The sequence below is a fragment of the Bubalus bubalis genome, chromosome 2, assembly GCF_019923935.1.
Source record: "Bubalus bubalis isolate 160015118507 breed Murrah chromosome 2, NDDB_SH_1, whole genome shotgun sequence".
NCBI lineage: Eukaryota > Metazoa > Chordata > Mammalia > Artiodactyla > Bovidae > Bubalus > Bubalus bubalis.
In genome coordinates this window covers 25636607-25660956 of record NC_059158.1, presented here as the reverse complement: position 1 = coordinate 25660956, position 24350 = coordinate 25636607, and the positions used below count along the sequence as shown (strand labels likewise).

The window sequence follows — 24350 nt, the reverse complement described above, 5'->3', positions numbered from 1 at the left end:
AACCTTCTTTTTACAGTGATAATTTTCAATTATATTTTTGGTTACAGATTAGATGGAACTAAGGAATACATCTCTTTAATGCATAAAGGACTTCATACGTCTACTGCTATTGATAGAGTTTTAGCCAGATGGGTGCTTTTGTTGTAGGCTTGCTCATGATTTCTTAAGCACTTTAAGCACTCATGTACGTGTGCATGTTTGGATTGTATTCTGAGAAAAAGGAGAAAGTCCAGTGAAACATATATGACTGATGTTGTTTATCCCAGAAGAAATCTTCTACCTCATAGTGTCATTTTCCATCTCTATAACTTTTGCATCAGGTGGTGTGCGTGCGTGTGTGTGTGTGTGTGTGTGTGTAATACACTTTTGCCCTGACAAGATGTCCTTTGGAAATATTTGCTTCCAATTTAAAAAATATTGGTCACTTGAAACTTGGAGTAAGCTACAAAAACATTCCATATTTCTGTTCTCCTCCTATCAGATGTAGCCAATTTCTTTGTTGCAGTTTTTATTGTTGTTTTCTTCGTTTATATCACACTAATAGAGTTATTTTAAACTTAACATCCTTCTCTTCTAATGAAATTTTCTATTATAATTTTGTCTTCAAAGGGAATGGAATTTAGGAATATATTTCTTTAATGCATGTAGCAGGATTCATATGACTATTGTTATACATTGTTTCTGAAAAATGAATGCCTTTTGTCTTTGCTTCCTCACCCTTTTTAAGCTATTCTTTTGTGCAAAACTGTAAGTCTGCAATTTATTCTGAAAAATGTAGAAGGTTTAATACAGGACTAATGACAGACATTGTTTATCCAAGAGGAAGTTCTATTCTATCTCCTTCCCCAGTGTCATTTCTTGTCTTGATTCCTTTAACCTCAAAGGGTGAATGAAAGTAAAACAGTCTTTTCCCAGATTTCTAGAAAGCTCTTCAAATCTTACAAAAAATTAGGTTATGTTTGAATCACAGAGTAAAGTATGGAAGTTTTTCCAATTTTTCTTTGTTTCTTCTTCACATTGGATTATCATTTTAAATGCATTTTGAGTTCTTTTCCTTTTTTATGTGAAGAGAAAAAGGTCAAGTCCCCAACATAAAGGCATCTTCCTTGCTTACCTAGTCAATGATTCATTCTTTTCTGGTACATTTGTCTTTAAGTCTTTATACATACTTTTATATAGTTTTGTCTCATTATTTTGTCTTTTCAAGTGAAATTCACCATTTTTATTTCTCGTTCAATTTCCCCAGTTATCACTTCTTTGTCACTTTGTTTAAACTGGCATAAACAGACCCTTCCTGCTGTGTACATTTTATTAATCATACATTTCTAAAGTATTGGCAGCCTCAGGAACTAATGTGAAAGTTTGTCCCATGTATGCCCAGCCATTTTATTTCAATCCCCATATGTTATGTCTAGAGCATCATTTCCTTTTTTCATGTGATTTAATTAAAATGAACTTCTTTTAGCCATCAATTGAAATATTAATCTATGTTTTAAAAGTTATAGTTTACTCAGTTGTAGAAAATTTTGTGAAAGCGAGCACCCAGGAACCTAACTTGGTATTTTTTCTATTAGCAGTGGTTCAGACTCCTTTAATTCAGCGAGTGTGGCTACTGTACAGCTAGTGCTACCAAAATAATAAGCAGTGACTCTATATTTAGTAGCAGTCAAGGAATTTATGAAGGTTAACCTCCAAGTAATTAGAAAGTTAAACAATTTGAATGGGATCAACATAATTTTTGTATGATAATAATAGGAAGAAATAATTTTTTTTCAATTCCGAAAGTTCACTCATTTTTATCCTTTTCATTTTTTAAAGAAATTCTTTGCAAAAATTACATAAAACCATGTCAGAAATATTTTTTATTACAACTGTTCCCGATATTTTTCCTAAGTAAATTCATTGTTTCTTCTTTTATATTCATAACCAATATTCTCCTGAAAAAGGTAACTTTTAGCTGCTCTGTGTACATGTGTACATGTGTGTGTGTGTACTTGCATGAGTGTGTGAATTTTGTGGGTTGGCCCACATCCTGGAATATTTAATACTGCATATGAGCTGTCATTAAATTTATATTTTCCTTCTTTTTCTGTTCTCTAACACTTATACGGACCTTTTCACTTTATTTTTCTGATCAGGGTTTGCATTTTGGTAAATTTTCTGACAACATTTATACTCCAATATGCTTCTAAATGACTGCTTCCTCACAGTCTTTCATATTCCTTTAATCTCTACTCCATCTTTTGGCATACCCTACCCTTCAATGTCTATTATTTTGCTTCATAAGCATCATCTATATTAAGTTGTCTCCATTTCTGTTTTCCTACCCTCTACCCTCCTTTTTTTCCATCCCTTTATTTTTTCAGAACAGATGTTTCTTCCCTGTAAGCACTGTCTTCTACTCTGTAGAGTCTTGCCAGAATTTCAGTGTGCATTTTATAAAACAAAAAAGAAGAGACTGATGGGTACATGATTACACTCTGTACTTATTTTCTGAAAACTATCCCTTGTTAGTACATCTGCATATATTCAAAGTTCAAAGGCCATTACATGCAATTGATATCTTCCCAAACCTTAGGAGATGAGCTAAAATTCCATTCTTTCTGAGTGAAACTTCTTGGTCTATAGTCCTTTTAAGGACTATGTAAACTCAGATATCCTTCATGGTTCCAGTGTGAGGTTTGGACTCCCTCTTCCATTGCCCTTGATCATAGCACCCAAGTACCCTAAATAACAAACATTTACATGGCATTCCTTGGCTTTATTTTCTTTCATACTGTACTAATTGTTCCATCTTGTCCTTCATTTTTATTCTGAAATAATTATTAATTTAGCAATCTGTACTTATTTTGGTAGAAAGACTTTTAAGGAAATATATAACACATTTCTCAATATTGAATTTTTAAGTGAATGACATGAGAAACTAGAGTCCTATGATACTTCTAAAAGCTTTTTTAATAATACAATACTATAAACATCCAAAATTTAACAACCTTGTTTTGCTAATGATGGTTTTCAATCATTTTTTGTTTACAAGTTTAATGAACTTAGCAACACACCTCCTCTTTATACTGAGCAGCCTTCATAAAACTGCAGTTACAGATACCATTTTAGACTGATGGATACTTTTACTGTAGACCTCTTTATGACTTGCTAAATATGTGACTCATGTATGTGTGCTTGTTTCCCTCCACCCTAAAAAAAGGAGAATGTCCACTGAAAGATGAACAATTGATATTGTTTGCCTTTGTAGCCCTATTCTATCTCCTCTCCTTGAGTCATTATCTGTCTTTGCTACTTTGGTCCAGGAACTGGAGATGGAGATGGTGGGATATAATAAAACAATAATTCTGAATGCAAGATGTCCTGTGGAACATACCTTTACGCTTTGGTCAATTTGACTTATGGAGTCAACTACAGAAGGATTTCAAATTTATGCTCTCCTTTTTTTAGATTGGGCCCACATTTTGATGAGATGCTTTTTTCCTTCTTTTTTTTCAGATAAGATTAAACAAGAAAAAGGCAAGTCAAAAACTGGGGATTTTTTTTTTTTTTTTTTTTTTTTTTTTGCCTATTCTTAGTTGTTTCATCTCTCACTTGCACCTTTAAAAAAAACTGTCATTTTATCTTACCTAAATTCCATCTTTTCCCATTCTTACATTTTATACACACCAATCTTCCCCTAAAATATTGGCCTCTTTTCTATTGCTTTTCTCTTCTTTTTTTTTTTCTCAGATAATATTGCACAGGAAAAAGGCAAGTCAATTTTTTTTTCGCCTGTTCTTAGCTCTTGTTTCATCTGTTACTTGCACCTTAAAAAAAAACTGTCATTTATGTTACCTAAATTCCATCTTTTCCCATTCTTACCTTTTATCCACACCAATCTTCCCCTAAAACATTGACTTCTTTTTAATTGTTTTTCTCTTTTTTTTTTTTCCTCAGATAATATTTCACAGGAAAAAGGCAAGTCAATTTTTTTCGCCTGTTCTTAGCTCTTGTTTCATCTGTTACTTGCACCTTAAAAAAAAAAAAAAAAAAAAAAAAAAAAACTCATTTATGTTACCTAAATTCCATCTTTTCCCATTCTTACCTTTTATCCACACCAATCTTCCCCTAAAACATTGACTTCTTTTTAATTGTTTTTCTCTTCTTTTTTTTTCTCAGATAATATTGCACAGGAAAAAGGCAAGTCAATTTTTTTTCGCCTGTTCTTAGCTCTTGTTTCATCTGTTACTTGCACCTTAAAAAAAACTCATTTTATGTTACCTAAATTCCATCTTTTCTCATTCTTACCTTTTATCCATACCAACCCTTCCCTAAAACATTGGCTTCTTTTCAATTGTTTTTCTCTTTTTTTTCTTCCTCAGATAATACTGCACTGGAAAAAGGCAAGTCAATTTTTTTCTCCTGTTCTTAGTTCTTGTTTAATCTGTTACCTGCACCTTAAAAAAAAAAACTTTCATCATTTTATATTATCTAAATTTTATCTTTTCTCATCCTTTCCTTTTACTGACAGCTATCTTCCCCTAAAACACTGGCTTCTTTTCAATTGCTTTTCTCTTCCTTTTTTCTTTTTCTCGGGTAAGATTATACTGATGTAAGGTGAGTAGGGAAGAAAGAGAGTGAACCTAGCAATCAGGCAAAGAAAAGGGAAATTTATTAGAGGGAAACAAGAGGGTGACTGGCCCTTAAGGAGAACCAGCATCCTCCCTTTTAGATGGGGTCTTTCTTATAACACAACAATGAAAAATTCTCTGGAGGGATGGTTCATTATTATCCTGTAGCTGAGTCCTGCAGTCATGTAGCCAGAGGTCTGGAATCTGGTGGTCTCATAGCCTTGAGAAGGTTGGCACCAGTGGGAAAACAGAATATCATTTTGGCAACTTGGCCAGTCTCAAGGGTCACTGTGACTTTATTCTTTGTTTGCAAGGTCAGTATAATGAGCCATTTCTACCAGGAAGCCCCATGGAGGCCCTCTCACTCCAGCCTTTTTGATTTAGGATAAGAGCCGAAGGTCAATCTTCTCTAACTGCTTCCTGTGGGACAGGGGTGTTGTAAGGGTAAGATGAGAAAAGGTTGGAATATGGGTCAAGGGGATTTGTGTGGGGCCAAAGTTTTTGATAATCTGAACGAGTTAGAAATAGCTTATGCATAGTTTGGTTGGTGAAGGCTTGTAAGTGGTCCTGAAGAAATTTTGAAAAAAAAAGACTCATTAAACATGGGCAGAAACTTAGAATGAGGGTAAGTAGAAGGAGAGGGCCTAGAAAAGGTAGAACCCAGGGCATCCAATTCCAACTGTTTAGCCAGTTTTCCCATGAATTGCTGAGGTGTCAACATATTTCAAGGCCCTGTTTGTCAGATTTCTTGCTGCTTCCTGATTTGTTGGTGGAGAAGTAGCAAGCTTCCTCCAAAAATAGACATAGGCCCCTTCTTTCTGCAGTTAGAAGATCTAATCTCCTTCTATTTTGGAGGATCATGGCAGCCAGGTAAGCTTGCTGGGTGTGGATAATGATAAGACTAGTAGTTAGTCTAGGCTCTCAGTGAGGTCTTTAGAAAGGCTTTGGTAGTAATTTAAAGAGGTTGTGAGTCCTGCAGTCCCTGTTCCAATCCCAGTTTCTATTCCTAAACTGATTAACAGGGGAATGAATTGAATTGCCCATTTGGGTCAGTTATGAATTAGTGGGATAGGGAGGGTCTAATATTTAGGAGCAATAGAAAGATCCAGGGCTAGATATACCAGGGTGAATGTTCTTGTCCAATTAGTGGGAAAACATAAATAGGTGGTGGTTCCAAATTAAAAAAATATTCCAAGTGTAAGAAGACAACAGCTGAAATTAATAGCAAATAGGAGTCTTTCTGGGAACTTGTTAGTAGTTTCTGAGACTGACAGTGAACTCACCAGTGTAGCCCCTACAAAAGGAGTATTTACGCCATATGTAGAAGGGAGTCTCCCTGAGAAAGCAAAAGAATGTCCTGAAGTTCCTGATATTTTGTAGACGGAGAGGCCTGAAGGAAAGGAGAGTTGTGAAGTGTAATTACAGAGGTGCAGTGGCATAGTTCCTAGTTGGGGGTAAGAATTGTTTACAAAGTTTTGTCTAGAAAAACAGAAAGGAGTCTGTTGTTGTAGATGAACATCAAAGGTTGGGGGTGGAGGGGTGGGGGGCGTGTCTTACTATCAGTTCAGTTCAGTAGCTCAGTCGTGTCCAACTCTTTGCGACCCCATGAACTGCAGCATGTCAGGCCTAGGGAGGCCTGACATCACCAACTCCCAGAGTTCACTCAGACTCACATCCATCGAGTCACTGATACCATCCAGCCATCTCATCCTCTATCATCTCCTTCTCCTCCTGCCCCCAATCCCTCCCAGCATCAGAGTCTTTTCCAATGAGTCAACTCTTCGCATGAGGTGGCCAAAGTACTGAAGTTTCAGCTTTAGCATCATTTCTTCCAAAGAACATCCAGGGCTGATCTCCTTTAGAATGGACTGGTTGGATCTCCTTGCAGTCCAAGAGACTCTCAGAGTCTTCTCCAACACCACAGTTTAAAAGCATCAAATCTTTGGCACTCAGCTTTCTTCACAGTCCAACTCTCACATCCATACATGACCACTGGAAAACCCATAGCCTTGACCAGATGGACCTTTGTTGGCAAAGTAATGTCTTCCTATAGCTGGTCCTTTATGAGTAAAAGTGAGATCTGTAAGGAGGGAGGTCAATATCTTGTCAGGATTGTGAATTTGATCAATTGAATATAAATAACATATGTATGATGAAAAGATTCTCCTCTGTATGTGTGATAAAGAGAGTTGTTTATGTGAGTCCATTTGCCTGTGGAAATGAGATGCACCTATCCTCCAGGAGAGGAGATAGATAAGCAAATCCAACAATCACTGGCCAGGGTTGGGTTTTAGGTACTGAGTAAACGATAGATCAGATTTAGTGTTCTAAATAGGTAGGCAAGGTTTGGGGAAGGGTGAGTTATAGGCAGGGTATTATTGTGAGGTTTGGACTGTAAAAGAAGAGGGAGTAATAGTAAAATCATGATGTGATGTCTCATGTCTAAGGGGGGAAAATTATAAAAATAAGAATCCAGGTGTAGAAAGAAATTTTGGTGTGAACTCTATGAAATCTCCTTGGAGCCAAAGATTGTTTATAAAGTCAAGGAGTAAAGGGCAATCAGTAGCAATGGTGTCTCCAAGAAAGGTAAGGGTTTGTGTTACTATGTGAAGAAAAGTGGATAATGAATTCATCTTGGCTGATCACAGTAAGGGGAGGACCACGCTCCAAAAAAAAAAAAAAAAAACAAGAACTATGGAGAAGTAGGTAAAGCAGAGGGAAAGCTTTTGAATAATAGTCCACTCAGAGGGAGACATAAAGTCCTATTGCAAATAGGGTAGGTAGGGGAAATCCCAGTCCAATTAGTAACCAATGCATCTGTTTTTATTTTATTGATTGATATTTGGTTTCAGCTATTCTGTTTCTTCAGAAATTCCATCCAGTCAAAGCCTGGTGGGTCTCAGAACAGTGCTGGTGTAGCAAAGAGTTTTGAGCTAGGAATGTTTCTTAGTGGAGATGGAGAGACTCCTGGGGCCCATTCTAATCTAGAGATGGTGGCTCAGCTGGTAAAGAATCTGCCTGCAATGCAGGAGACCTAGGATCAATCCCTGGGTTGGGAAGATCCCCTGAAGAAGAGAACGGCTTCCCACTCCAGTTCTCTGGCCTGGAGAATTCCATGGACTATTTCATATGGTCGCAAAGAGTCAGACACGACTGAGCGACTTTTACTTTCATTTTCACAAAATGATGAGTAAAGACATGCCAGTTTAGCAGCTGTGGTATGGTTAAAACAACCTCAAATGGACCAGTCAATTGAGGCTGGAGAGCTTTATAGTATAAGGTCTTAAGTAGGACTCCCAGTATGAGTGTTAAGTCAGCTGGATTTGTTTGATGAGGCTTTGGGAGAGAGTGATCTGCATGCTCTCTCACAAGGGCTCTAATAAGATTAAGGGTGGGAAGATACTCTCCTAGCAAGGGGCTCTCAGTAGGGAATTGACCTAAGAGAAAAGGGCATCCATACATGAGCTCAAAAGGACTGAGGAAAGACAGAGCCCGTGGAGTAGCCCTAATGCAACCCAAAGCCATGGGAAGGAATTCAGTCCATGGCCTTTGTAGTTCTAGAGAGAGTTTGGTTAGGTGTGTTTTGAGAATAGACTTTGCCTTTTCTACTTTTCTGAGGATTGGGGTCTGTAAGGAATATACAGTTTCCAGGTTATGCCAAGGGATTGGGCTACTTGTTGAGTGATTTGGGAGATAAAAGCTGGCCATTTTCAGATTGGAGGGGGAGTGGGAGGCCAAGGGATGATTTCTCATATGAGAAACTGTGTTACCTCTGAGGCAGTTTCTGATCTCATAGGCAAAGCCTCAATCCACCCTGAAAAAGTGTCTACTAGACTAAGCATGAGTTTTATTTTTCATGTTGGAGGCATGTGAGCGAAGTCAGTTTACCAGTCATCCCCTGGGATAGTTGAGCCTGAATGAGAAAATAAGCTTTAAGTCTCCCTGCAGTGAGACTGAGGAGCAGATAATGCAAGACTGAGTGATTTGTTGTAGGACTGAAAGAAGGTTAGGATAAGTGATAAGAGGTCTTAAGAGATGATAAAGCGGTTTAGTGCCTATGTGTAGGGCCTGATGAATGTGCAGGGCCTGATGAATGACCATAAGAATCTGTGTGGCCTGAGATTTGGGGAGAAGATAACGGCTCTGTTTTTGTAACATCTGTCTTTGTGGTTGTGCTCGCTCTTGTAATAATCATGTTTTTTACTTCAGAGAAGTAAAGAGGCTTTATGTTGAGGATTACTATGAGTTGTTGGGCAGGTGATGGGAGTGAGGCTTATTTTGCTTCTCTGTCTGTGGCATTGTTGCCCCATGAAATGGGGTCTGAGGCCACCTGGTGACCTGGACAATGTATGATGCCTACTTCAGTTGGCATGTTACCTGTATTTAAAGGCTGGAGTATAAATGGGGCATTAGTTATGGGAGAGCCTTTCATAAATAGGAGCCTTCATTCTTTCAAGATGGCAGCATGTGAGTGTATGATGTGGAAAGTATATTTAGAATCAGTGTACATGTTTGCTCTGTTAGCTACGAGGGTAAGTGCTCTAGTTAGTGCAATAAGTTCTGCCTATTGAGAAGAGGTTCCTGAGGGGATGGGTTGGGAATCAATAATTTCAGATAACTGCATATGCAGCTATCTTTTTTTTTCCTTCTGATGTCATAACAGAGCTGCCATCAATATACCAAGTAAAGTCAGGGTTATTTAAAGCGGCTGAGGAAATGTGCAAGAAATGGTCGGGTCTTCTAATGCCTCTTTGCAAGTATGGATGGGGGACTCAGAAAAATTAGGAATAAGTGTGGCAGAGTTGAGAGTAGGACAGCATTCAAAGAAGAACATAGGAGATTCAGGAAGGGCGACATGAATTAGTTGGATGTGTAAAAGAGATAGAAGGGTCATGGATTTGTGAGAAAGTAAGTCCTTAAAGTCATGTGGTGAATGAATGACAGTGGGTCCTTCAAAAGTATGTTTTTTACTTTCCTGAACAAGGAGTGCAGCTGCTGCCAGAGCATGCAGACAGGCTGGCCATCCTCGAATTGTGGTATCTAATTGCTTTGATAGATAAGTAATAGGGTCAAAGAAGGGGCCCTGATTTTGTCCCAAAACTCCTAGGGCAATTTTGTGTCTCTCAGTAGTGTAGAGTATAAAGGGGTGAGAAAGGTCAGAAAGTGTTAGAGCTGGGGCTGAGATAATGGCTTGCTTAAGGGTGTTAAAGGCTGAATGCGTGTTTGATTTTAGCCATAGGGATTTTGAAAGATCTTCTCTGGTGGTTGATATAGGGATTGTGCCAAGAGGGAAAAATTAGAAATCCAAAATTAGATATCCAGCTAATCCCAAGGACAGGATCTCTGTTTTGGATGTAGGGAATGGTAGGGTGGATATAAGGGACTTTGTACCAGTAGTGATATATCTTTTGGTTGGTGTCAAAAGGACCCTGAGATAGGTGACTCTAGGAAGAGAGAGATGAACCTTGGTGGGAGATACTCTATACCCTCAGTTGACTAGAAAATTGAGTTATATAGTATATTGTTGAGAGTGTGTAAGTGAAGGACTACAAAGGAGGATATCACCCACATATTGGGGGACAGTACTTGGAATAAGGTCAAGAGAGGTTAGGTCTGATGCTAGAGCTTGGCCAAAGAAATGAGGGCTTTCACAAAAGCCTTGTGGGAGGACTGTCCATGTCAGCTATTGGGATTGATGATTGTATGAATAAGTCCAGGTAAAGGGAAAGAGGTCTTAAGAGTCTGGGTGTAAAAGGATGGTAAAGAAGGCATCCTTGCAGTCTAGAACAGTGAAGTGGGTAGTGGAAAAGGGAATGAGAGAGAAGAGTCTAGGGATTTGGAATTACTGAGTGTATGGGAATAACAGCCGCAATGATAAGTCTCAGGTCCTGGATTCAGGTGATAGGAGCTATTTGGCTTTTTGATGGGTAAGATAGGGGTATTATAGGGAGAGTGGGTTGGGCACAAGAGACCCTGATGTAGGAGTTTAGTGACGATAGGCTTTAGCCCTTATTGATATTTCTGAGAGATGGAGTATGGTTGTTGATTGGGGAATATAGAGGGGTCTTTGAGACAAATATGAATTGGAGCATGGTGAGAGGTGACAGATGGGTTGTCTGTATCCCAAACTATGGGGTTTATGGACAAGGAGGGCAATGGGGAAGGGGAAGAGGAGGTGGGATTGAGGAGCAGTAACCAGGCTAGACCAGAAGGTGGACTTGGGATAGTATTAGAGGCTTTGAATTTTGAAAAAAAGTCCTCTCCCAAGATTAGGAGTGGGGCATTTTAGGAGTATGAGAGAAGAATGGGAAAATGGGGTATCTTCAAGTGTGCAAGGGAAAGGCTCAGTTTTCATGGCATAAACATTAAAGAGTCAACCCACATAACAGAGACCTGAGAAGCCTTGGTTTTTCCAGAGTAGGCAGGCATAGCAGAGTAAGTGGCCCACGTATTGATGAAAAAAGAGATTGGCTTACCTGCCACTGTGAGAGTTACTCTGGGCTCAGTAGACATGATGAGAGTTGGGGCCTGGAGCCCTGGGCACATTCAGTCTTCAGCGGAAAGCCTGAGGAAGCTAGGCAGAGCTGGGTCAGAGGATTCATGCTCAGGACCAGGAGGGGATGTCTGATCCCTAGAGGGGAATTTGGGAACTTGACCTTCCAATGTCCCTTTATGCCACAGTTGGTACACTGACCTGGAAAGAGCCTCGGGTCTACGCAAGAATGGCCCAGTGGCCTTCTTTGCCACATTTGAAGCAAGGCAGGTGGCTTCTTGTCTTTGTTGGTTGATGGAGGTTTGGAGCCATGTAGGGCAGAGGCTAAAATGTGATATTTGGCCTGATCTCATTGGGCCTTCTCTAGCTTTGCCTGTTCTTCCTGGTTATTGAAAATCTTAAAAGCTAAATTTAAAAGGTCTTGTTGGAGGGTTTAGGAGCTTATTCTGCTTTTTAGTTTCTTTAGGATGTCTGGGGACTATTGGGAGATAAAATGGGTATTAAGGACAGTGGTGCCCTCTGTGGAAGTGGGGTCTAATCTTGTATATTTTTCTGGACTTCTGTTAACCTGGCTAGAAATTGTTCTGGATATTCATCTAGTCCTTGAGTTATTAGCCAGAGCGTATCAAACTTGACTCTATTATCTGGCCATTGATGAGTAGTACCTTAATAGCAACTCAAGCCAATCAGACACTAAAGGTGTCCCCACAAGAGAGAGCAACGATGTAGTCTTCACAAGATCTAAAATGTTTACTCCCAAAAATAGTCTAAGAAAGTAAAGGGCCTTCATTGTACAGGCAGTGCACTGAAGGAGAAGATGGCAAAGGCCTTATAGTTAGGGACCCTTATGACAAATTCCCTCAAAATTGGCATGCTCTGAGAGTTGGCATGACTGAGAGTTGCTCAGTCATGTCTGATGTGACCCCATGGACTATATCCTGCCAGGCTCTTCTGTACCTGAAATTCTCCAGACAAGAATATTGGAGTGGATAGCCATTCTCTTCTCCAGGGGATCTTCTGACCCAGGGATTGAATCCAGGTCTCCTGCACTGCAAGCAGATTATTTACCAAGAGTTGTCATAACCAGACAAAAAGGTTGCTTGGAATTCTAGTCTATTTAAATGGCTGCCATATATAGACCATATGTTACCAGGGTCCAGCCCCAGTTGGATCCAGGGATTCCCTCAGGAGGACAGTGTTGGCAATTGAGAGAAATAGAGAAAGAGATAAGGAAAAAAATTTGCAGTTAAGAAAATAGAGGAGAAAAAAGAGGATGATATTCCTTAGTTTACTCAGAAAGCCAATAAAGCCCCAGCATGGGACTTGCTCTGTTCATGTAGGTTGCAGGCGCCCACTCAATAGCTGAAGGTGCCCCACCTTAGGCACCTTCTCGAGTGGGTCTCAGAAGCCCAGGCAGGAAAGTGAACGCAGAGGGCCCTGTGCTCCAGGGAATCAGCCTGAAAAGGAAACGGAAAGAGAAAGAACGACATGGGGAGACCAAGCTTCAGTAAGCAAGGCCCACACTTTATTTTCCAAAGTAGATTTTATACCTTAAGTTGTGCATAGAGGATAATGGGGGGAGGGGCGGAGTCATGCAAGGTCAGCAGTCCTTGATCCTTATCAAAGCCAGGCGTTCTTTCTGCAAACTTATCGTATGCAAACGCTTTAGGTGATTTACATCATCTTCTGGCCAGGAGGCCTGTTTACATTTTATGACCCTTTCTTCAGAAAACTTATTTTTCTCTAAAGGTGATTATTCTAAAGTCAGGCGCCACCCTCCGAAAGCATTAGATAAAGTTGCATTCCTATAAGGCAAAAGTGTGGTGGGCTATAACAAGAAAAGATTTAACTCAAGGGTCCAAGGTTACAAACATTAAAGCTACTACTTACATTTCTGTATACCAACTATATTAATCAATACACTCCCAGGGACACAGTAGGTAAGGGATATGGAAACTTGGCGGCAAGCATTAGCTCAACAAAGAAATCTTCTACTAGTCCTATTCTAAGAATTTTAATTCTGAGAAGCTCTGCATTGTTAGAATATCTTAAGCTTCCCATGCCTCTCGTGGTTGGGAGGCTGTGAACAATCACATGCATAGCTGCAGGAGTCCGAACAAACCTGTCAGGCAAGCTAGAAAGTCATCAGAGGGGTTTGAATTGAAACATTCCTATTATGCCCAGGAGACTTATTAACTAGAGTTTTAAGTTGATTTTCTTCAGAGAAAGGTGGTCGGGGATAGCCCCCCATTAATGTCAGAGGAGTTGGTAAAAGTCATAAAATAGTAAAACAGACAGATTCTGGTTTTGGGGTAGATGCTCAGGCAGATCCAGTGGGGGGGTGGGGGGGCGCCCTTGAGCCCTGACTTGCCTTGCCCATCAGGGCTCTCCCGCATGACCTTGTCATGGGTGGGAACTCCCGTGCTGGGTCCTGGCAATATGTTACCTTGGTATGCAGAGAACACACCCTCAAAACACAGAAAAAAATCTGAGAAGAGGAGGTAGAACATTTACATCTCAAAGACACAAGGACAAAAGTGCAAGTTCGCCCATAGAAGAGGGTTTTTTTTTTCCCTTTAAAGTCAGAATTCTGAAAAGATGTTCCAACAAGCAAGGTCTTTTTTATCTGTGCATGCAAAAATATAATTTTGGTATGTCAGTTCAGTTCAGTTCAGTCCAGTCACTCAGTCATGTCCAACTCTTTGGGACCCCATGAATCGCAGCACGCCAGGCCTCCCTGTCCATCACCAACTCCCAGAGTTCACTCAGACTCATGTCCATCAAGTCGGTGATGCCATCCAGCTATCTCATCCTCAGTCCTCCCCTTCTCCTCCTGCCCCCAATCCCTCCCAGCATCAGAGTCTTTTCCAATGAGTCAACTCTTCGCATGGGGTGGCCAATGTACTGGAGTTTCAGCTTTAGCATCATTCCTTCCGAAGAACACCCAGGGCTGATCTCCTTTAGAATGGACTGGTTGGATCTCCTTGCAGTCCACGGGACTCTCAAGAGTCTTCTCCAACACCACAGTTCAAAAGCATCAATTTTTCAGCACTCAGTTTTCTTCACAGTCCAAATCTCACATCCATATATGACCACTGGAAAAACCATAGCTTTGACTAAACGGACTTTGTTGGCAAAGTAATGTCTCTGCTTTTCAACATGCTATCTAGGTTGGTCATGACTTTTCTTCCAAGGAGTAAGCGTCTTTTAATTTCATGGCTGCAGTCACCATCTGCAGTGATTTTGGAGCCCAAAAAAAATAAAGTCTGACACTGTTTCCACTGTTTCCCCATCTATTTCCCATGAAGTGATGTCAAAAGAGCCTCAATTTGGCCATTTTTAGGATGAAATGTCTTTTAATTCACAACAAAGCAAGTACTTGTAAGTATAAATACTGTACATACACAACAAAATCTTCCCAATGTGTCTCAACTGAGGATAAACCTCTCAGTGTCTTTCAACTGAGCAAAAGTTTCTCAGTGTCTTTTACCTGTTGCCCTAATGATCTGGGAACAAGTGATGATAATGACAGAACACAAAATCTGGAGCAATGGCTCAGGAGACCTGCAGCCTCTACTGGAGTGAGATTCAGAGTCCACTCTGAGTCCAGCTTTTGTTGCTAACTGCAGACTACAAGACTTTGTTTGATCTTATCTTTCCCAACACACTACACTGACATAGTCCAGATCTCCTTGTTTTTACCCCAGGCTGTTCCCATCTGGGCTCGTCTCAGGAACAATCAGCAATTTCGTAGGCAATGTTCATGCCTGATGCCAACCCGGTGTTCCAAAGTCCATACTTTCATGATCCCAGTCATACTCCCTTCCGGGTTCGGCCTTGGGGTTTGTAACAAGAAGATTATTCTTAAGAAAAACACAGTTTCTTAATATATGCTGTTTTTCCAGGTGCAATTCTATGAAATTTCTCAGGGCTGTGAAAGTACATTATCAAGAATTCCCACTACATTCACCCAGGCATCTCTTCTTGACACTACATTTCAGACAGAGATTTAACACCACAGACTAAAACTCAGGCTCATCAGTAAAATGGGAGATTCAAGATCCACCCAGAATCATCTGGACTCTCTGAGGAGGCAGATGGGCACAAATGAACTTCTGCTAGTGACAAAAATAGAGATCCTCATGGAGTTCAGGTGAAGGAGAGAAGTATGTTTTTGATTCCTTTATTGGTCACCAAACCAAAATTATTGACTGAAAAACAAATGCACAAGCTTAAAGTTTCAAGTTATGTTTTATCTGGGTCCTTACTCAGGACTACAGTCTGGGAGACAGGATCCCAGAGAGTTCTGAGGAACTCTTCCAGAGAGGTAAGAAAGGATTCAAGATATCTTGAAGTTTTTACCGGGGGGAAGGGAGGAACTGTAGTAGAAACACATCAAGATTACCTCTGAGAATAATTTTAAAAAGAAACAAAACAGGCATCTCAAGTTAATGATATTAATGCCTTTCTATGTGTGGTAAGATACAAGTGCCTGGGCTCACCGAAATTATTCCGTTGACATGCATCATAACTACTGGGCCAGTATCCTGTTTTCCTCCATCCTGAATCCACTCTCGGGTTCTGATGGCTTCATGGTGAGCAATATTCATTGCTTACCAAAATGTCAGGTTAAGATTTTTTTCTCTGCAAGAACAAATCTTCCATTCTTCCCAAGATAAAAATACTTGTTTCCTTGGTATTTCTCAGGACTTTTTGTTTCTTTGGTTTTTTTTCTAATTACATTCATCTTATCTATTTACTGAGCAGTGGAATTTTATTTTCACTTTCATATACTATATTGTTTTTCCTTGAAATTGACATAAGGTTTTCCATTATATTTTTCAGAACAACTCAAGAAAGAAAATGGTAAGTTTTATGACTTTTTAAAAAAGATTTATTTCCTAGATATGTTTTTTTCCTCTTATTTTATTTTCTGTATTGGCTTTCCTTGAAATTTACATGAGTTTTTTCATTATATTTTTCAGAACAACTCAAGAAAGAAAATAGTAAGTTTTATGACTTTTTAAAAAAGATTTATTTCCTATATATATTTTTCCTCTGATTTTATTTTCTGTATTGGTTTTCCTTGAAATTTACGTGAGTTTTTCCATTATATTTTTCAGAACAACTCAAGAAAGAAAATGGTAAGTTTTATGACTTTTTAAAAAAGATTTATTTCCTATATATATTTTTTTCTTCTTATTTTATTTTCTGTATTGTTTTTCCTTGAAATTTACATGAGTTTTTCCATTATATTTTTCAGAACAATTCAAGAAAGAAATTGGTAAGCTTTGTGACTTTATTTTTTTAATTAAAAAAAAATTTGACATGAATCCTCCACGAGTGTACATGTGTTCCCCATCCTGAAGCCCCCTCCCACCTCCCTCCCTCCCAAACCTCTGGGTCATCCCAGTGCACCAGCCCCGAGCACCCTGTCTCATGCATCAAACCTGGACTGGTAATTCACTTCACATATGATAATATACATCTTTCAATGCCATTCTCTCAACTCATCCCACCCTCACCCTCTCCCACAGAGTCCAAAAGGCTGCTCTATACATCTGTGTCTCTTTTCCTGTGACTTTTTTAAAAAGATTTATTTCCTAGATATAGTTTTCCTCTTATGACATTCACCTCTTACATACTCCTGTCTTTCCTTTGCCTTCTTGTGAATTTCAAATTACCTTATCCATTTTCTTTTTGGCTTCATGAACTCCTCCTGTATTAAGTCTCTTAATTCCCTCCTCTAGTTTTTAATCTTCCTTTTGATTTTATCTTTCTGGTGATAACCATGACTTCATTATAAGGTTGGTGAAAAAAAAAAAAAAAGGATTGGTGAGATCACAGGGATTAAGCTAAGAAGAATGTTGTTATTTCCATTCAATAGAAAGCTTCTTTTAACTTCGGTTTTTTCTCATGTAATCTGAGATGGAGTTCCCATTTTTTATATAGTATATTCTTTCAACTTAAGAATAGTGTTCAGACTCCAAAGCTGCTGAATAAGTTCTTCCTTTGTTGATCTTTCAAACACTTTGCATATACTAATGTCAAGTGTAATCTTGATACACTTTACTTGACCATAATCTCCAGTAATCTAAGGTATATAAATATTTTTACATGAATTTGCATCACTTTTTCTTTCCAAGCAAAATTATTAGTTTATTCATTTTTATTTTAACTATTTAATAGCTAATTCAACAAATTTCTCTTCCTTCAGGGTCTTGAACATACATTTTTCAGTCACTCAAATAAACTTCATTGATATTTTATACATAAATTCTATGGCTATTTTCTAAAATAATTCTACATTATTTTTAGTATCCTACTACAAGAATTATTAAATCTTCATGTCCATTCATATCTGATTATATTCTTCAAATTATAGTGAAGTTTCCAGATGGAATGAACTTTACACATTTCTTTCATTGCTTTTGAAATGGACATTACTTAGCAAGTTTCAGACACAAATATTGACAGATGTATGGCGTTACTTGCATCTTCTTCATGATGTTAAGAAAATCTGTTTATATACATGCATGATTGTGTATTTTCTTTCAGAGAGGAAGAAGGCTCAATTCAAGTCTGGTGAGTAATGATTATCTCTCAGACACCTTCACTGTTCTGTTTTTCTTAGGTTCTGCCCCTATGCTAGTAGGATAGAATGCAAAAATATTTTTAAAAAAAATTTTTAGTGTAAGCAAAACAGCACTGGAAGCATTATCTTTATAAATATCAATGCTTTAATAAACTCTCTCTGAAGTGAAGCCACTATTGATGACTCAGCATGTAATCCTTCCTCTCCCCTTTCCTTCCTTCCATCTCTGGTCCTTCCTTCATGCTTCTATCCCTGCCACCTTTGTTTTTTCTATACTTCTATCTATCCTTCACCTGATAATTTTATCACCATGTTTGAAACTGGAATATGAGGATATAGGATAAAAAGAGAAAGTTCAAAGGATTCAATAGAAGAAATAGGACAAAGACAAATATTTCTTATATTTGCTTTTAATATAACAAAAAAGACAATGAAAGAAGACACGCAAGAATAAAAGTTAAGTTTTTCCTATTTTGTTCTTTTGCAGCATGGAGGGAAATACCATTATATGCTGGTGAGCAACCTGGACTCTGATGAAGAAAATTCTATTATCAAAGATATTTTAAATGAACACCCTACTGTGTGCAAAATGGTTTGCTGAAAATCAAGGAAACTCCAAGGCTTTATTCCATGAATTCAGTATATTGCTCATTATTCTAACAGATAATAATGTGTTTGGAATATAACATTTTAACAGCTTTATTATTTTTAGTTGCATATAACATTGTGATTTGAGTGAAGGTAGAATGGTTATCATCTACTAAAATCCGAAGAAACTAAACTGAACAATAAGTTATTTGTTCAGACCCATCACATCCTGCATTTCCTTTCAAACATCCCAAATAGATTGCAAATATTTGTCTTATATGTATTTTGGATGAGGAGAGCATAGCATTGGCACAGGTCTTCAAGTCATACATAATTTAGCATCTTATAAAAAGAGGTTCAAGTGTATAAAAAGAGGTTGGTTTTTCTTTTCTTTTTTGGTTGCTGCTATTCTTCAATTAAGACGTTTATTACCATAGTATTCTGGACAGACAGGAAGCTCTATCTGTCAGATGGTGGATTCTTATGTTCATTTGCTCTTTGCAGACTGGAGGAAAGAAGAGTTCCAGACTGGTAAGTCTGTAATGATCCAAGAGAGACCCAGCTCCTTGTGGGGTAGTCCCAGGGAGGATGGGTGGGGGAGGTGAACTGGATCTTCCCAGGGCCAGAGGAGCCCTCACAGAAGGGAGACTGTGGCCTAAGCCTACTGAGACCCTCCCAGAAACCTGATGATCTCTTGTCTTTGCAGTAAATCTGACTCTGGATGCAGCCACCGCCCATCCTGCCCTCTTCCTGTCTGAAGAGGGGAGAAGAGTAACATGGCAAGAAACATGTCAGGAACTTCCCAGCCACCCAGAGAGATTTGTCTCCGTTCCCTGTGTGCTTGGTCAGCTGCACGTCAGCTCAGGGAGATACTTCTGGGAGGTGGAGGTTCAGGACGCACATTCCTGGGACCTGGGAGTTTGTAGGAATAATGTAGCAAGGGAGGGGAGGGTCACAGTGTCACCGCAGAATGGTTTCTGGGCCATTAGGCTCTATGACGGGGAGTACTGGGGCCTCACATCCCCAGAAACTTCTCTTACTCTAAAAGAAAAACTCTGTAGGGTGGGAGTATTCCTTGATTATAGGGCTGGAGATGTATCTTTCTATAACATGACAGATGGATCCCACATCTACACATTTTCCAAACAAGCATTTTATGGTGGCCTAAGACCACTTTTTAGACTTTGGTCCTCTGACTCAGGCCCTCTGACCATTGTCCAGATGGAGTAGAACACAATGATGCTGTAATTCATATGCCTAACCTTCCATGATGATTACAATTCTCCCCACTAGACACAAATTTATTTTTTCTTCCTCCTTTACTGATTTATTCTCAGTTGAAGCTCTGATACACAGACTGATGGTTGTCTCCCATATTAACTCTCCCTTCTTCCTAAGTTATAGGTCCCTCTTCTTATCACTATGCCTATGACAGCCTAGTACAAAAATTAGATTTCCTCACATCCCCTGCTGAATGTGACTAAATTATGACCAGTGCATTTTAAGATGAATTATTCTGTATGACTCTTTGGAAAAGACTCTGATCCTGGGAAAGACAGAGGGCAGAGGAGAAGAGGATGACAGAGGATGAAGTGGTTGGATGGCATCACTGATTCAATGGACATGAACTTGGGCAGACTCTGGGAGATGGGGAGGGACAAGGAAGCATGGAGTGCTACAGTCTGTGGTGTTGTGAAAAGTTGGGCACGGCTTGTCAACTAAACAACAACATTCAGTATGATCTCTGGAATGTGTTCTTAAAGGAAAATTATGTGATTTTCTTCTTTTCTCTAATTATTTGGATGGCTGGAATGTGGCATGATGGATGGAACTCTAAGAACATCTCTGATCATGTAATAAGATACAGACAGAAAATATATTAATAGAATGAGTCTAGAGTTTTGACAGCTTTATGAAACTACTATATGCTCACTTTCTTAATTACTTCCAGTAAGAAATAAATTTTATATCTTTAAACAATTTGTATGCTGTATTTTTGTCTGTAGCGACCAAATCCAATACTAACTCAGCATCCTCCCTTTAAGGATGGTGGCAGATGACTTCCACAGTTGAATATTCAGATGGAACAGGAAATGTAAAGTCCTGTACTTGCTTGCTCAGCTACTCCAGTGTGTCAGTCTCATTTAGGGTCTTTCAATTTCTCCTGAATCCTCAGTACCTCTTGACTTTACTTCCTACCTTCTCCTTTGTGGTTACCATGGTTAATAATTTTAAGTATTATCTTACTAATGAGTAAAAATCCTTGGCCTCATTGCCCTTATATCACATGTACTTGCAAAAAAAGTCCAAATATGGATAAATCTAATTACCTATCTCTCATACTGGCAGTTAAACATGCTATAGAAATCCACACATGTGAGCAGATGGTTCCTCTTTACGTGTGTGATTACCTATCACAACTTGGACACCAGCACTATCAAGTAATCCTCTCATTCATTAAAAAATCTACCTTCATTCAACTTCCAAATCTACTCCCACCTTTACTCAATATATGACTGTGTTCCCACTTTGAAAAATAATATTAATAATAATAATAATCAATTAGAAGACAATTATCTCATCTTTGCAATAATAAATATAACAAATCTAAATCTCCACTTCTCCATTACTCCTCTCTCACTGTGTCATTAACAGAAGTATTTCCCTTTCTTCACGGGAACACCAACCCATCTTTATCTCCATTCAATCTGTACTGTGCTCTCTGGACTTCGATCCTTCAGTTGTTCCTCTCAGACTTTCCACAAGCTTTTTCCCACAAGCCTTATGTTTTTCAAAATCTTGTCCACCTTAAAAATCAAAACAATACAATTTTGTACCTACTCTAGATCCTCCTCTATACTCTTCTTTCATAAACTCCTCAAAATAATTACATAAAAACTGTGTTTGTATTTCTGTGATTCCCATTTCCTTCTTCATATACTCAAGGTTATGGGTTAAACTGTATGTCCCTCACCACCTCTCCTAAATTCACGTATTGAAAGCCCTTACCTCCAGTACCTCTAAATGTGACTTTGTTTGGAAATAGGTTCATTGCAGGTGTCATTAATGATGGAGTAGAATGCATCCCTAATACAGTAAGACTGTTGACCTTAAAAAGGGGGGGTGGGGGCGGATTTAGACATCCACATAGGCACAAGGAGAATGTCATGTGAAGTCTGAAGTCTGCTTCCACAGCCAAGGAATGCCCAAGATTGCTAACAAAATACCAGCTGCTAGGAGAGAAACTTGGAACAGATTCCTCCCCAGCACCTTCAGAAAGAACATAGCCCTGCCACACCTTAGTATCACAATTCTTGCCCCCAGAGCTGTGATATAATAAACTTCAGTCATTTAAGGCGATCAATGTGTGATACTTCATTACAATCTATTAATAGTCCCAGCAAGCCAATGTACTCTTTTTTATTTTGGTTTGTTAAACACAATCTGATCATTTATTCTTTAAAAAAAATAATAACCCAAAACCTGTTACAGAAACTCCAGAGAATTTCTGCATTTATATAAACTTCATGAAACAGTTGAAAACCAACATAGAAAAAAAGTTTTAAATTCTACGACTGTAATGAATTTATGTACAGTACTTAATTCTATGATAATTACGAGTGTATTTCAGTGTTCATAATTCTGCATGCCTTAATACCCATTGTTTCATGTTAAAGCTATCAATATCCTTAATTCCTATTTTACAGATGAGTAAAGTAAGGCTTTGATTATTTATATTGTTATCAGACTTTTAATATTTCCCAAAGTCACACATTTACTAGATGCCAGAACTGGAACTAGAGTCCCAGTCTTTTAACTCAACAAATCCAAGGCAACTTCTCCTAAACAAACTCACTCTTTTCTTATTTATCTAGACAAAAGCATCACGATACATATACTTCATGCTGAAGACAAGTTACAGGTTTATGATTAAAGAAGTAAAATCAACAGCAGTGTGACCAAAGAGTTATAGTAAATGTATGTATGCTATGCTAAGTTGCTTCAGTTGTGGCCAAGTCTTTGTGCCTCCAGGGACTGAAGCTCACCAGGCTCCTCTGTTCATGGAATTCTCCAGGCAACAATACTAGAGTGGATTGTCATGCCCTCCCCCAGGGGATCTTCCCAACCCAAGGATCAAACCCATGTCTCTTACATCTGCTGCATTGGCAAGTGGGTTCTTTACCACTAGCACCACCTGACAAGCCCACTTTACAATTAAACTGCTGCTGTTAAGTCGCTTCAGTCGTGTCCGACTCTGTGTGACCCCATAGATGGCAGCGCACCAGGCTTCCCCATCCCTGGGATTCTCCAGGCCAGAACACTGGAGTGGGTTGCCATTTCCTTCTCCAATGCATGAAAGTGAAAAGTGAAAGTGAAAGTGAAGTCGTGTCCGACTCTTAGCGACTCCATGGACAGCAGCCCACCAGGCTCCTCTGTCCATGGAATTTTCCAGGCAAGAGTACTGGAGTGGGGAGCCATTTCCTTCTTTGTTATAGTTAAACAGTGGGTGTTAAAGCTCTTAGTTTAAATGATCACAAGCTATTAATTCTCAAAGTATGATTCCAAAGAACATTAGTTCTGTGATAGCCTCTTGCTTAAATAAAGCTCTCATATCTTTTCTAATGTAAAAGTTATAAAATTCTATAGGTTGCTGTATTTTCTAGAAAGTGCCATTCTAAATTATTTCAACCCTAAAAGTGAAGCAGTCAAAAGAAATAGATTCTGCCAACTTGCCCTGCCCTATGGATTTCAGATTTGATAGTCCTCACAATAATTAAACCAACACCACTTACCCCCTCATAATAAGTAAACCATGGAAGCCAATTCTGACTCCATGATGGAACTATTTCTTTGACTTGCTTTATTTGCTTTTGTTAATAATCATACAGAATGATTTGCCTCAGATAATCCTGCCCCTCTGCCTGACTGTTAAACTAAAGTGCCTTTGTTCAGAACCCTGTCCACCTGTGGATGGCAGGAAGGAAAAAATAACACATCCCATACCTGAGGCTTGCCAAAGGGAGCAAAAGAATTGGCCCTATAAATAGAGGGAGGAACGTGGTGACCCAAGGATGAAAGAGCAGATAAAGCCAAGGAGGGTCTTGGAATGCAGAAACTGAAAAACCAGACCCTTATCATCCTTCCCTCCCCATGTTGTAACTATTAACAGATTTCAGGTCCTCCTGAGCAGTATAACCTGTCTCCCCTCCTACCCCATAGGGAGACGGTATTTGCCTTACTCTTCCCACACCTAGTACACATGTCTCATCCAATCAGCAAACTACCCACAAGACACCTATCCTGCTCCTTGTACCCTGGGTATAAAAATGGACTAAAGACCCTTGTTCAACGTCAGTTCTCCCTTGAGCTGGCCCACTGTTCTAAAAGCATCTCCCACTCTAATAAACTTTATTCTCCTCTAATTCTGCCTCATGTCTGGAAATTCTTTTCCAATCCTCACTTGGTCCATGACATTTTTGATGGCCCGTGTGGGAACTTGGGGTCTCCTCTCCCACCTCCTCACTTCTCCATTCACATAGGGACCCTCTGCGAACTGGCAAGTGCTATGGAAGCAACTGAGGAACTCTGGCCAGGGTTACCCTCTGGTGTGTTCCAAAGTCCCCACTGCTCACTGTGCCCCAGTAGCTGCCACCCAAATGGGTGAGGGTCTCTCCTTTAGACTTCTTTCTAACTGAAGACTAAGCCAACCAATATTGCATGGGCACAGGTCAGGCACTTAAAAGCAATTAGGGTGCCTGCCACATGAAGACTCCCATGTGAGGATAAGGGGGACATGGAATGGATCAGGCCACAAGGGAATTCAGCCCCAGCAAGACAACTTCCATGCACTCTGTCAGGCATATAGTGGTTCAAGCAAAACAGAGACAATTGTCCCCTGGCCATGCCTCCCCAATAGGATTGTAATGCACATTCCTCAGCCTTCTTCCCTTTCACTTTCACTTCTTCTTTTATCAGTCTGGATTAATTTACGGAGACTAGATATTACCTCTGAGCCATCCCAAGAATGCCTTCCATGTTTCAGGGAATCACCAAATGG

At 39.3% G+C, this 24350-nt stretch overlaps 1 protein-coding gene across 1 annotated transcript; it reads left to right on the top strand.

Annotated features, from left to right (window-relative positions):
- Nucleotides 1-17033: 17033 nt before the first annotated feature.
- LOC102392877 (butyrophilin subfamily 1 member A1-like) lies at nt 17034-20270 on the top strand. Its single transcript, XM_044925665.2, has 4 exons — nt 17034-17694; nt 18192-18218; nt 18797-18823; nt 18999-20270. The coding sequence occupies exons 1-4, from the start codon at nt 17646-17648 to the stop codon at nt 19520-19522; spliced, it is 627 nt and encodes a 208-aa protein (XP_044781600.1). The 5' UTR covers nt 17034-17645; the 3' UTR covers nt 19523-20270.
- Nucleotides 20271-24350: the final 4080 nt, after the last annotated feature.

Bases quoted from the DNA above. Each gene is read 5' to 3' on its own strand.
- LOC102392877 (XM_044925665.2), top strand. From the start codon at position 17,646: ATGATTGTGTATTTTCTTTCAGAGAGGAAGAAGGCTCAATTCAAGTCT. The intron at 17,695-18,191 runs GTGAGTAATGAT...GTTCTTTTGCAG, and splicing joins GAAGGCTCAATTCAAGTCTG to CATGGAGGGAAATACCATTA. The intron at 18,824-18,998 runs GTAAGTCTGTAA...TTGTCTTTGCAG, and splicing joins GAAAGAAGAGTTCCAGACTG to TAAATCTGACTCTGGATGCA.